Genomic DNA, 14,382 nt, shown 5'->3' with positions numbered 1-14,382 from the left:
AAATTTGATATGTGGGTGTATTTTAAATAGGATATTGAGGCCCTATTTCAATAAGTTAAATTAATATGGATATTATGTTCAGTATAGTTTTTTCCTTTCCTTTTTCTATTACTGTTTCTAGAACTTTTTTGAACAGTAGGAAATTTGACTTAGGCAAATGGGGTCATTAGTATTCTTCCTTCTCATTATGGAATTTTTCAGACATATAGAAAAATAAAGGGAATAGTTTAATGAATCCCCACGTACTATCATCTAGCTTTATAGATTATCAACATTTTATTAATTTATTTTAAAGAACCATAAAATTATATTAATGAATATAAATCTTGCTCATTATTAAAGTGAAATCTTATGAAAAATTGGGTGAAAATGAGCTCTTACTATTAAATGTATCAGGAAGCATGTACCAGGAAAAATATTATAGGTGGTAGAGAATACTAAAATTTTTTAGTTATAAGGTCCTCAGTAAAAGTTTTAAAAGTTTAAGGATGGGTATAACATGGTATTAGTAGAAACCTCAAAATTAGTCTTTATTGTGATTCTCAACTCAGAGTTTAGCTTTACTGGGACATTTTCTCATACTTCAAAGACTAATGAGCCTAAGGAATTTTGCGTGTGTTGGGAAATGTACAAGAAAATGCAAATTGTTGTTACCACCATAATTTGTGTTATGGGTTCATGGGGGTTGGAAAAGAGAACACCATTTAAGTCTTATATCTTTCTCTGTTTCATGGTGTTGTCTAAGAAGATGTTTATGTGTGAATTATTTAAGAACTTGGTTTGTGTGTGTATTGTTCTAGAACATGCCACCCCAAAATGTAGTGGTGTTGAGAAATTCTATTAGTTAACCGTTTTGTTATTTTGCAGTTCTGTAATCTGAGCTGGGCTCAGCTGGGTGGTTCTGCTGGTCTTGCCGTGTACAGCTAGCAGATTGAGTGGGGGCTGGGCTCAGCTGAGATGCTGCAATAGCTGTTTCTTCTCTCTCTCTAGTCTCAGGGCTCCTCTCTGTTTAACATCTCCGCAGATTCTTTCTAGAGGAGCTAGAGTTCTTACATGGCAGCTCAGGGCTCCAAGACACAAAAGGAGCCAACGCCACACCTTCTTAAGTCTTAGAATTTGTAACTAGGACACTTGTGCCATATTCTTTGGGTTAAGGCAGATCATAGGTGCAGCCTGGATTCAAGAGGAGAGAAAGGTACCAAGAGCATGAATAAGCAGAAGCATATATCAGACTACAACAAACCTTGTGATATGAAGTGATTATATTCAGAATATTTCTGAAGACAGAGTAGATGTGGGAGTTGTAGTATTCAAGTGGTTTGTTAAAATGGCCATGAAACAATTGTTGTTAAATTTATATTTCTAAAGAAGAGCATGGAGTCATGCTGCCATTAGGCTTGAGGTTAGCAGTGTCCAAATTTTATACTGCCTAGCTTTAATCGTTCCTATTGAACAATGTTCTTATGAACATTCATCTGCTTATCTGTAGCAAAAAATATTATGTTCTGAGTCTTCCAGCTGAAATACCATGATTTCTTTCTATGATGTATGTATATGTGTTTAGGGAGGTGAATGATGGGAATGGAGGGAGACAAGAATGTCTTACTGATTTTAAGTGGTTTGAGGCAGTGTACCCAGAATGAAAACTTGTCACTGCAGTTTTCTCTTTAGGACATTAAGTGCATTTTTATCAATTTTAGAGCAATAACCAGATTGAGAAGATCACAGGTTTGGATGACCTAAGAGTCCTGCAGATCCTCGATCTGAGCCAGAATCAGATCAGTAGCCTCCAAGGCTTAGAGGGTCATGATTTCTTGGAAGTGATCAACCTCGAGGATAATAAGGTAATGTCATACTTTACATGTCTTGGTTTTAGTGTCTACATAACAGGACATATTAGGACCCATTATTAATGTCTCAAGTGCTATCACATTCAATGCCAGCTCAGAAATATTCTAGAAAGCCTCCTGGAGCAATAGATGAAGGACTTTTTTTTTTTTTTTAATATAAATAGTGATTCTTAGCATTTAAACATTCCTGGTTTCATTATTTTGAAGGTTTAAACTGGAACTAAGTGCACATGACTTTGTGAAATAGCTATGTTCATGTGAAATTTAGGGTAGAAAGATTGCATTAGGAATGTCTGACATGTCAGAGCAGGGAAACTGGAGCCAAGAGAATAGCCTCAGGCTGGTGTTGCCTCCATTTAATGAGAAGAGGCACAGGAAGTGAATTGTCAGAACTTCCCTGGTGGCTCAGACTGTAAAGCGTCTGCCTGCAATGTGGCAGACCTGGGTTGTAAAGTGTCTGCCTGCAATGCGGGAGACCTGGGTTCAATCCCTGGGTCAGGAAGATCCCCTGGAGAAGGAAGTGGCAACCCACTCCAGTACCCTTGCCTGGAAAATCCCATGGATGGAGGAGCCTGGTAGGCTACAGTCCATGGGGTTGCAAAGGGCTGGATATGACTGAGTGACTTCACTTTTTTTTATTTGTAACAATAGCCTGTTTTTGCAACTTGGATAAATTTGGAGACTGGACTTATTTAGTTTCCATTCTGGCTTAATGCACACATTACTTCACAAAGTATATCAATTGGCTTTCACTCTGAATTATATTTTATTTTTAATAAAGCGTGTGTGCTCCTAATAATGTTATATTCAGTTGGTACCTGTAGCTCACTTCTTGTGCAAGAAGATCTACATTGTGATTTAATTCATCTTGAGTACTTTGTTGTATTTTTGGGAAAGATCTCACAAGTAAGTTGATTATTTACTTCTTGAAAATGAAAAGTCTGCCTGACCCTAAAAGAGACATAGAGACTATCTGGGGTAAGATGCATTTCTGAGGAGACATTTCTCTGTTCAGCTGTGACGGTGCTAATTAGCTAGATCTAATGACTCTTTCTCCAGTGAGCTTCCGTTCAGTTCAGTTCAGTTCAGTTCAGTTGCTCAGTCATGTCCGACTCCTTGCGACCCCATGAATCGCAGCACGCCAGGCCTCCCTGTCCATCACCAACTCCCGGAGTTCACTCAGACTCACGTCCATCGAGTCAGTGATGCCATCCAGCCATCTCATCCTCTGTCGTCCCCTTCTCCTCCTGCCCCCAATCCCTCCCAGCATCAAAGTCTTTTCCAGTGAGTCAACTCTTTGCATGAGGTGGCCAAAGTACTGGAGTTTCAGCTTTAGCATCATTCCTCCCAAAGAAATTTTAAAAAGACAGTCTTAAGGACTGGCAAGAGTGGATTTTCAATAAAAGGAAAAACTGTTCCTCCTCATTTTTATGTGACTTGCATATTAAATTGTCAACTTCTAGAGTTAATTCGTTTGTTCACTGTCCCATATGTCGTAAGAAGTCAAAGACTTCATAAAGTCATTAGACTTAAGATGTCATAAGACCTAAGAAGTCATAAGACCAGGTTCCAAATCTCTTCATATGGTTTTGTGGTTGTTGTTGTTTAGTCACTCAGTTGTGTCTGACTTTGCGGCCCCATGGACTGCAGAACGCCAGACTTCCCTGTCCTTAACCATCTCCTGCAGCTTGCTCAAACTCATGTCCATCGAGTCAGTGACGCACCCCAACCATCTCATCCTGTCATCCTCTTCTCCTCCTGCCTTCAATCTTACCCAGTATCAGGGTCTTTTCCAGTGAGTGAGTTCTTCGCATCAGGTGGCCGAAGTATTGGAGCTTCAGCTTCAGAATCAATCCTTCCAATGAACACTCAGGACTGATCTGCTTTAGGATGGACTGGTTGGATCTCCTTGCAGTCCAAGGGACTCCCGAGAGTCTTCTCCAACACCGCAATTCAAATGTATCTCTTCAGTGCTCAGCTTTCTTTATACTCCCAACTCTCACATACATACTTGACTACTGGAAAAATCATAGCCTTGACTAGATAGACCTTTGTTGGCAAAGTAATGTCTCTGCTTTTTTAATATGCTGTCTAGTTTAGTCATAGCTTTTCTTGCAAGGAGCAAGTGTCTTTTAATTTCATGGCTGCAGTCACCATCTGCAGTGATTTTTGAGCTCTCCAAAATAAAGTCTGTCAATATTTCCATTGTTTCCCCATCTATTTGCCATGAAGTGATGGGACCAGATGCCATGATCTTAGTTGTTTGAATGTTGAGCTTTAAGCCAGCTTTTTCACTCTCCTCTTTCATCTTCACCTAGAGGCTCTTTAGTTCCTCTTCGCTTTCTGCCATAAGGGTGATGTCATCTGCCTATCTGAGGTTATTAATATTTCTCCTGGCAGTCTTGATTCTAGCTTGTGCTTCATCCACCCTGGCATTTCACATGCCATACTCTCCATATAAGTTAAATAATCAGGGTGACAATATATAGCCTTGATGTACTCCTTTCCCAATTTTGAACCATTACATGGTTCCATGTCTGGTCCTAACTATTGCTTCTTGATCTACATACTGGTTTCTCAGGAGGCAGGTAAGGTGGTCTGGTATTCCCATCTCTTTAAGAATTTTCCACAGTTTGTTGTGATCTACACAGCCGAAGAATTGTTGCTTTCAATCCATGTTGTTGGAGAAGATTCTTGAAAGTCTTCTCAAGAGTTATGTATAACTCATAAATGTATAGTTTAGCAAAGAGTTTTCAGGTGAAGTCATGTAACATTGACATCAAGAAATATGTCATACAACTTGCCATTTTTATCTTTTCTTAAAACAGTGACCTCATTGATAAAATGATAGAGCTATGTGCAGTAAGAAGGCTTCCCCAGTCACAAATAACCACAATAACCAGCAGAAGCAGTGATGGGGACGGGGACTGGGGAACTGAATGCTAGACAGGATGAGTGATGGGGAGAGCCACGTAGCCCATACATGCATTTTTTGCATTTTCTCTGTTTCTACATACTATCTTATTCCTGCCTTAAATATGGATGAGATGAGGAACATCTCTCTACCTCACTGTTCTCTATCCAGAGGGGAGAAAAGCAAATGTGGCTGTGAGTTTACATTTATTGAAGGAACACGCAGTAATTCTCTTGTTCTTTGTGACTTTATGGAATTCTTATTGAAAGGCTAGATATTCACAAGAGCAATTTTTTAAATGTCTCTGCTTTTGAATATGCTATCTAGGTTGGTCATAACTTTTCTTCCAAGGAGTAAGCGTCTTTTAATTTCATGGCTGCAGTCACCATCTGCAGTGATTTTGGAGCCCCCCAAAATAAAGTCTGATACTGTTTCTACTGTTTCCCCATCTATTTCCCATGAAGTGATGGGACCAGATGCCATAGTCTTCGTTTTCTGGATGTTGAGATTTAAGCCAACTTTTTCACTCTCCTCTTTCACTTTCATCAAGAGGCTTTTTAGCTCCTCTTCACTTTCTGCCATAAGGGTGGTGTCATCTGCATATCTGAGGTTATTGATATTTCTCCTGGCAATCTTGATTCCAGCTTGTGCTTCTTCCAGTCCAGCGTTTCTGATGATGTACTCTGCATAGAATTTAAATAAGCAGGGTGACAATATACAGCCTTGACGTACTCCTTTTCCTTTTTGGAACCAGTCTGTTGTTCCATGTCCAGTTCTAACTATTGCTTCCTGACCTGCATACAGATTTCTCAAGAGGCAGGTCAGGTGGTCTGGTATTCCTTTCTCTTTCAGAATTTTTCACAGTTTATTGTGATCCACATAGTCAAAGGCTTTGGCATATTCAAGAAAGCAGAAATAGATGTTTTTCTGGAACTCTCTTGCTTTTTTGATGATCCAGCAGATGTTGGCAATTTGATCTCTGGTTCCTCTGCCTTTTCTAAAACCAGCTTGAAAATCAGGGAGTTCATGGTTCAGGTATTGCTGAAGCCTGGCTTGGAGAATTTTGAGCATTACTTTACTAGCATGTGAGATGAGTGCAATTGTGTGGTAGTTTGAGCATTCTTTTGCATTGCCTTTCTTTGGAATTGGAATGAAAATGGGCCTTTTCCAGTCCTGTGGCCACTGCTGAGTTTTCCAAATTTGCTGGCATATTGAGTGCAGCACTTTCACAGCATCATCTTTCAGGATTTGAAACAGCTCAACTGGAATTCCATCACCTCCACTAGCTTTGTTCATAGTGATGCTTTCTAAGGCCCACTTGACTTCACATTCCAGGATGTCTGGAATGTCTGGATGAGTGATCACATCATCATGATTATCTGAGTCGTGAAGATCTTTTTTGTACAGTTCTTCTGTGTATTCTTGCCACCTCTTCTAAGGTCTGTCTAGTCAAGGCTATGGTTTTTCCAGTAGTCATGTATGGATGTGAAAGTTGGACTGTGAAGAAGGCTGAGTGCCGAAGAATTGATGCTTTTGAACTGTGGTGTTGGAGAAGACTCTTGAGAGTCCCTTGGACTGCAAGGAGATCAAACCAGTCCATTCTGAAGGAGATCAACCCTGGGATTTCTTTGGAAGGAATGATGCTAAAGCTGAAGCTCCAGTAGTTTGGCCACCTCATGTGAAGAGTTGATCATTGGAAAAGACTCTGGTGCTGGGAGAGATTGGGGGCAGGAGGAGAAGGGGACGACAGAGGATGAGATGGCTGGATGGCATCATGGACTCGATGGACATGAGTCTGAGTGAGCTCTGGGAGATGGTGATGGACAAGGAGGCCTGGCGTGCTGCAATTCATGGGGTCGCAAAGAGTCGGACATGACTGAGCGACTAAACTGAACTGAATTTTTAAAATAAGTTGAGTTTATAGGATCCGAAGTAGCTCCTCTTATATTATGTTCTCTGTTGTCTTGGTATATTTAGCCTGTTTATAATATTTTCTATGTGTGTGTGTTTGTTTTTCGGTTAAACAGATTGCTGAGCTGGGTGAAATAGAATACATTGAAAACCTACCTCTCCTTCGAGTTCTCAATCTTCTGAGAAATCCAATTCGGGTAAGACGTCCTTTGTTTTGGGGGTGGGAGGTAGGGATAAGAACATTCTTGGAATTCTTCTTTATGAAATAATTTTGATAGAACATGAAGAATGTGAATACAGTGTGTTTATCACCATTCTCTATTAGAAGGGTAAGCAAAGTCACACCCGTGCTCCGCCATCAGTGCAGGTGAAGCCTGAAATTGAATATTAGTTGTCTACTCTGTATGACCATTTGTGACTCATCCACGTGGTAATAAAGATTATCAAGAGGGAGCTATTGAGATTATAGAGCAATGTCTTTTTAGTGCAAGAATGCCTGAGGCGTAGATGGAATGTGGCCCCTATTTTATATCAGGGAGAAGTCTAAGATTAGGCACCTAAAGAAATTATCCTGGGGATTGCTGTAAAACTGGCATTGTAAAATGATTATAGGAAAAAATCAATTATTTCCTAGTGATTCTTCACCTTTGGATATCAAATATGCAGACTTTTTCTTTTTTCTGGATCCTCTCTTTTTTGTCGCCAGTGATAGACCCTCTCTGCTCCACTCTGTTTCCCTCCCTTTTTGTGCAAATGTCATTCATTCGCCTTTGAATCTATATCCTCCGCTCACTCTGCCGTAGATTCTTGAATTTGTATGTATCTCCGAGTACCTTTCTTTGTGCGTGTATGACTTGAGAAACATAACTAGGCAGGCAAAAAATCAAAATGAAAAATGAAAAGTACAGTCTGAGAGTAAAAACAGTGCTTGGTACGGGAATAGTGGCAGACAATGTAAAAGCATCCCTGGAGAGGAAGGGGTTTAAAGTGGCCATCCCTCCCAGTTCCAGACTCATAAAGAGCACAGACCCTTTCACACATGTTACCTCATTTATTTATAAACCCCTCCCACATATGCACTTTGAAGTACACAAAAGATGCCATTGTATATTCCTTTCGTGTGTATTCTCATCTACAAAATGCATCACCCATTTAATATCTTTGCCTTCAAAGAGACCTAGCTTCTTGATACAACATAACTAATTATGTTTCTAAAAAGCAGATAATCCTAACACAGCAGATGATAGAGTATTAAGGGAGTTGTTCTATAAATGAATATCATTTTATTATTGTAAAACAAATTCGTAATTAATGATACAAAATTAATATAAAACAACACAAAGAAATAATGAGGAATTAATAATAAGGACTGCTACTATTATAATAATGAACCTCCTCTAAGTTAGAAGATAGGGTTTCAGTCACTGGCCATGGAACATGAGATGAAATACTTCACCTCCCTGAGCCTCAGGTGTTTTTCTCTTTAGAGATGAAGATAATCAGGTTTGTCCTGCTTATCTCACAGGGAGAGTGACAAGATCACACATTTGAAAAGCTTTATAAGTTACAAGGCAGAGCCTGCATTTGAGTTGCTAATATAAGGGGACCGCAGTTGTGAAAATGTAAAGACCTAGTGTGTGAGTGTGAATGACCGCATTCGTGGGTAGAAGGCCTTGCTCATGAAAGCAGACTGCTACTGCTTATTAATTTGGGGAAAGGAAGGCAACAAAATAACCCTCTTGATATTTTAAACAGGAAAAGCCTGACTATTGGTCCTTCGTCATTTTTATGCTACTTCGATTAACAGAATTGGATCAGAAGAAGATTAAAGTGGACGAAAAGGTATGTAGTCATATTTCATGTGTTTATGAGTTGATAGGTTCAAAAGCTCATGCCGTCTGCTGCAGGACCATTGCAATCCAGAAATGAGCATATAACAGTATGCTCATTCATTATTTATTTAAGGAGCATTTATTTGTCCTAGAGTCTAGTTGTTTGACCCTCTGCAGAACTGAGCGTCAACACAAAGGCAGTGAAAGGCCTGCTTTTAGTACAGTAAGGAGACTGGCCGTGGGAGACTGAAGCAGCCTGCATGTACCTAGGCTGGCAGCTGTAAGGCTGACTACAAGTTTGGAAAATTATCATATGTGGGGGTTGTGTGATTCTGTGTTCCTCTAGATCTTCACTTAATAATGAAATGCATTACAATGTCATTCTACCACATCACTGTAAAGGACTCAGATCGCTACTCTGGTGTTTTAAATCCTTTATTCTCCTCTTTAAGATAATGATTCTTTTCTGGACACACAACTTGAGAGTAACCAGACCTTGAACGCTAGCACCTGCTCCCCCACACCATACCTATGGTAGCCAATTTGTCATGCTGTCGTGACAGGTGTCAGCTGAAATCTCCGCTAATGAGGGGTTTCTTACACCCAATGCAAATTTGAGATGGGAGTGAAAAAGCAGGTATAAATATGCAGAGAGGCAGATATATTCCAGTTCATAAGTGCCTTTCTGAAATCTTGGTTAAAAATAGTTATAGATGCTGGTCTGCTATTATTCTCACACTCAGAGGCACTTATTAGATTTCTCTTTCCCTTTAATGTTTTGCAAAGGGGATAACATTCAAAACCACACATTAGATAAAGATGTGGTAGACAAGTATACTGTATTTAGAGTGATAGCAAAGCTGGGGAACAGACAACTGTCTGTCATGAGGAAAAGGCCTGTATCTTTGGAAAAGAGAAAGTTATATTAAAAGAGGAGGAGGTTTAGTAGAATTTGAGATAATAGGAATAGTTCTCGGTATGATGGCAGGAGGAAAACTTCTACAAAAACAGCTACCTGGAATCTAGAACTAAGAATTTTATAACTTCTTCTCTTACTAAAAGTTGACACATTTACTGTATTAAAGGTAATCTTAGACTTTTGAGGGTTTTTTTTTTTTTTTGCTTTTTCCCTCCCAAACCAGAAAATATAAAGAAATAGGTGACCAAGGGGTTCCAGTTCAATATTTTAAAATAATTATCACTCTTTAGGTTTTAGGAAAGCTAGAGTAGATGTGAACGCAGATTCCTGGTTGCATGTCTAGAACATTTCAGTAAAGAAAGTCTTGTCTTTCTTGCACAATGAATTTTTTTTCCCCTTTGCATTTCTAATTCTGGAAAAGATCTCGGCCGTGAATAAATACAACCCTCCCCCGGAAGTGGTCGCGGCCCAAGACCACATGACCCATGTGGTCAACAGCGTGATGCAGCCACAGAGGATCTTTGACAGGTACTCTGAGAGACGCCCTGGGTGGAACTTGGGGTGGTCAGCACAGGACAACCTCCTCATTGCCCTAGCCATCTCTCTTGTGACCCATTGCTTTCTCACCTCTCTGAGGAAGGGATCGGGTCTTCATTTGACAGGCTGTGTTGCCTCAGATATAGCATCTCATCATCACATGTTCAAACATGGGACTCCCTTGTTGGCATTTTCCCAAGTGTGGTGATCAGTGGATTCAACTTCTCTCTTTCACCTGGACTCTTGAATGGTGGCTAGCCTGTGACATGGTAGTGAAAGTCACTCAGTCATGTCCAACTCTTCGTGACCCCCATGGACTATACAGTCCATGGAATTCTCCAGGCCAGAATACTGGAGTGGGTAGCTGTTCCCTTCTCCAGGGGATCTTCCCAACCCAGGGATTGAACCCAGGTCTCCCACATTGTAGGTGGATGCTTTACCAGCTGAGCCACCAGGGAAGCCCAAGAATACTGGAGTGGGTAGCCTATCCCTTCTCCAGAGGAGCTTCCTGACCCAGGGATCGAACTGTGGTCTCCCGCACTGCAGGCGGATTCTTTACCAATTGAGCTACTACCAGGGAAGCCTGTGACATAGGATGGTGAAATAAAAAAAGAAAAAAAGTTTGCCGATATACCTGCTATAGGAGAGAACCTCAGACCCTCGTCTCATCAGCAGAGAACTGTGATGGTCTCTATCCACTGACAGTGTTTCCTTAGCTGTGAGTGGATGCTAGAACCCCTGCCAAAGAGCAACCGTGACCACAGTTTCTATATTAGAGAGTCCCTAGAGTCCCTGCTCGCTAAAGGGAAACCAAAACAGCCTTTCCAGGGGTTGCACTGAGCTGCAATCAACCCCACAGGGAGGAGTCACCCAGCTTGGCTGAACACAGGAATAGAGACCCTCACCTCTAAGTTTGAAGACAGATTTACCACAATTTCTCCATTTCTTTTTAAACACTCTGTTGAAGCAGATGGCCATTGACACTATAAGTATAATACAGAATTTCTATCAGTACCCAAAGGCATTTTAAAAATACTTGTAAAATCTCTGGGTTATAAATGGCTTCTCTTCTTCATGTGGTCTGCTCCTGTACTTCACCCGGTTGGTTTCCCACAGAGAGAAAATGTTTTATTTTGCATCCAGGACATGATTTTTTACATGTAATTTAATCATGTAGACGTTGACGGTTTTGTGTATTTATGGTAGCCCTCTAGGTGAAATGATTTATCATTTATTTGCATACATCTGGAAAAGCACATTTGATTTAAAAGAAGGGCATTTATTGTCCTCATTGTATTTCTGTTCCTAGTTTATGAGATTGCTAGTTGTTTCATGCTTTAGGGTACATTTATATAACAATATGTATCAAGCAAATTTACAGCAGTGTCTGATAAACACACATTTCTTGATCATTTCTGGCGGTCAGAGAATAGCAAATGGCCAAGCCACCCTGGATGCCCCGGGATGGAGCAGTGTTCATGATGTAAAGCTCGTGGAGGCAGGAGGAGGCATGCCATGTCCTTCCCACCCTGGGTCAGGACACAGCTCCCTGGCAGCCCCAGCAGTCAACCTCCAGGAAAGAAACCCTGACTCTTTCTCTTGGAACTTGTAAGCTGTGATACCAGGGAATCACTGTCCTCTCTCCTGGCGAGACTGAAGTAAGGATCCCAATATGAAAATGGATTTTGCATATTGTCTTGACCCTGGCCTGGTAGTCAATGATGGCTTTCTTGCTGTCTTATATGACAGGGTTCTCCAGACTGATGTTGTCCAAGCCTTGTCCGAATTCTGAAATCAGCCATTTCTCCAAGAAGCCCTAGTTCGTTTTAGTGAGAAATGGTATTTCCCAATCACAATGTGGGCACTAGAGACAGTCTTGACCACTGGGTTGGTCATTGTTTTGTAGGTGTTTTAGTGGACAGAAGCTAGGAATGGATTTCCTTCTCTCCCTCTCTCCTTCCCTCCTTCCATTCATTGATCCATCTACTGATTCTTTTTTCTGTCCATCCATCTATCCATCCATTCATCTATCCATCCATCTTGCCTATTTGTACCTACCTATTACGTCTACTTAATCTTTCATGTTTATCTAATCTGCATCTAGGTAGCTCTATCTATAAATAGATAGTAAAATACCTCCTTAGTTGATACAATTCAGCTTCAAGACTATAGTTGAGCTTTTACGGAACTTCACCTGTGTTACATCTGTATCTCCTTTTCTCCCTCACCAAAGACATTAAAGAAGATGAAATTAGAACATCCCACGATTACTCTTTTTTTAACGTCCCATACTATACCACAACAGTATCAGAATACCAGTAGTAATAATTACTGAAGCATTAAAACCATTTTGCTGATGTTCTTCCTGTTAACCATCCCCCATTGCTTTTTATTTTGGTTAAATATATATATATATATATATATATATATATATATATATATAACATAAAATGTGCCATTTTAACCACTTGGAAGTGTACAGTTTAGTGGCCTTAATTATATTCACAGTATTGTGCCGACCATCACCACCATCTGTTTCCAAGTTTCTCATCACCTGGAACAAAAGCTCTGTAGCCCTTAGGTAATAACTCCTCATTTCCTGCTACCCCCACCCCCTGGTAACTTCTAATACACTTTCTGTCTCTATGGATTTGCCTACTGTATATATTTCATATAAGTGTCAATCACTCCATTTAAAAAATAGTGGCACTATATTTATATTGTCAGAGCATATATCCATCACACACTGTACTTTCTCCTTTGCTGTCATTTAGCCTTAGTTCTCTGGGTAACTGCATATTTATTGCCCACCGCCAGCCCTTATAGTGATGCCTCGTGAGTCATTTTAGTTGTATGAAGCTTGTTCTTTAGCACATTCTTGAGGAAGGGCTGTGCAATCAGTATCTCTTGAAATTGTCCATGTTGATAATATGGACAGTTATCTGCTCTTTACACTTGAAAATCATTTAAGCCATGACTCACACTTTTTTTTTTCTTGAATATATTAAAAGTGCTTCTCCATTTTCTTTTTGTGCAAAAATTGCTGTCAAAAATGTGATGACAATTTAATTTTCTCTCCTGTATAAATCGTGTGTTCTCTTTTTAGCTAAATAATTACCCCCACTTCTTCCTTTTTTAAGGAGAAGGAAATGGCAACCTACTCCAGTATTCTTCCCTGGGAAAATCCCATGGACAGAGGAGCCTGGTGGGCTACAGTATGCTGCTGCTGCTGCTAAGGCGCTTCAGTCGTGTCCGACTCTGTGCGACCCCATAGACGGCAGCCCACCAGGCTCCCCTGTCCCTGGGATTCTCCAGGCAGGAACACTGGAGTGGGGTGCCATTGCCTTCTCTGGGGCTACAGTATATGGGGTTGCAAATAACTGGACACAGTTCAGCACACACTGCCTTTTTAAAGTCCAGCTATTTCACTAGACTATGCCTTAGTATTATTGTTACAGCATTTCTAGCCCAGTTGTTCTGGGCTGATATTCTCAGGTATGTTGTATACTGTTTTTTGTTTATTTTTTCAGGAAGCTTTTTTCCTGAATGACAGTCTGTAATATTTGCTCTGTTCTGTAGGTTTTGGTTTTCTCCTTTAGGAAGTAGATCTTCTTTGCCTATCCTCAATTTTCATCACCTTCTTTCAAAATTTTTTCTCTTTAATCACGTAAAAATTATCAAGGCAATTTTAGATTCACATGCAGTTGTAAGAGATAATACAGAGAAAGCCTAGATATCTTTCACCCAGTTTCCCTCAGTGGTAATGTCTTGCTTAGCTGTAGTGGAATATCAAAACCAGGAACCTGACATTGATACAGTCCATCAGCCTTATCGGATTTCACCAGTTTTGCGTGGACTCATGTGTACGTTTAGTTCTGTGCAATTTTATCATGTGTAGATTCACGTGAGCATCACTCCAGTCAAGATAGAAATGGGTAACTTCCCAGGTGGCACAGTGGTCAAGAATCTGCCTACCAGGGCAGGAGATGCAAGACACGTGGGTTCAGTCCCTGAGTTGGGAAGATCCCCTGGAGTAGAAAACGGCAACCACTCCAGTATTCTTGCCTGGGAAATCCCATGGACACAGGAGCCTGAGGGGGTACAGTCCATGGGGTTGCAAAGAGTCGGAGATGACTGAGCACAACATACTTCCAGTCAAGATACAGGAGTTTTGTCATGTGAATCCCTTTGCTTCCCTTTAATAGCAACAGCTGCCTCCATCCTTCTCATCTTCCCTGACCCTATATAAATGGAATCATATAGTATATGTATAACCTTTGAGGGTTGACTTTTTTTTTTTTGCTTAGCCTCATTCACTGGAGATTCATTCAAGCTGTTAAATGTATCAATGGTTCACTCCTTTGTGTTGCTGAGTAGTATTCTTTGTTGAATACACCACAATTAGTTTAACCAACCATC

The 14,382-nt window shown here is 40.4% G+C and overlaps 1 protein-coding gene across 1 annotated transcript in view; it reads left to right on the top strand.

The window, feature by feature from the left end:
• The window catches only part of LRGUK (leucine rich repeats and guanylate kinase domain containing), a 103,109-nt gene that overhangs the window by 32,458 nt on the left and 56,269 nt on the right, over window positions 1-14,382 (top strand). Inside the window, exons 7-10 of the mRNA XM_005679484.1 lie at window positions 1,701-1,844; window positions 6,792-6,872; window positions 8,431-8,517; window positions 9,848-9,954. Coding sequence (XP_005679541.1) covers window positions 1,701-1,844; window positions 6,792-6,872; window positions 8,431-8,517; window positions 9,848-9,954 — 419 coding nt within the window. The remainder of the gene's footprint in view (window positions 1-1,700; window positions 1,845-6,791; window positions 6,873-8,430; window positions 8,518-9,847; window positions 9,955-14,382) is intronic.

Source organism: Capra hircus, chromosome 4, assembly GCF_001704415.2.
Source record: "Capra hircus breed San Clemente chromosome 4, ASM170441v1, whole genome shotgun sequence".
Classification (NCBI taxonomy): Eukaryota; Metazoa; Chordata; class Mammalia; order Artiodactyla; family Bovidae; genus Capra; species Capra hircus.
Note: the sequence above shows the minus strand (reverse complement) of the source record. Positions and strands in the feature narration are given on the sequence as shown.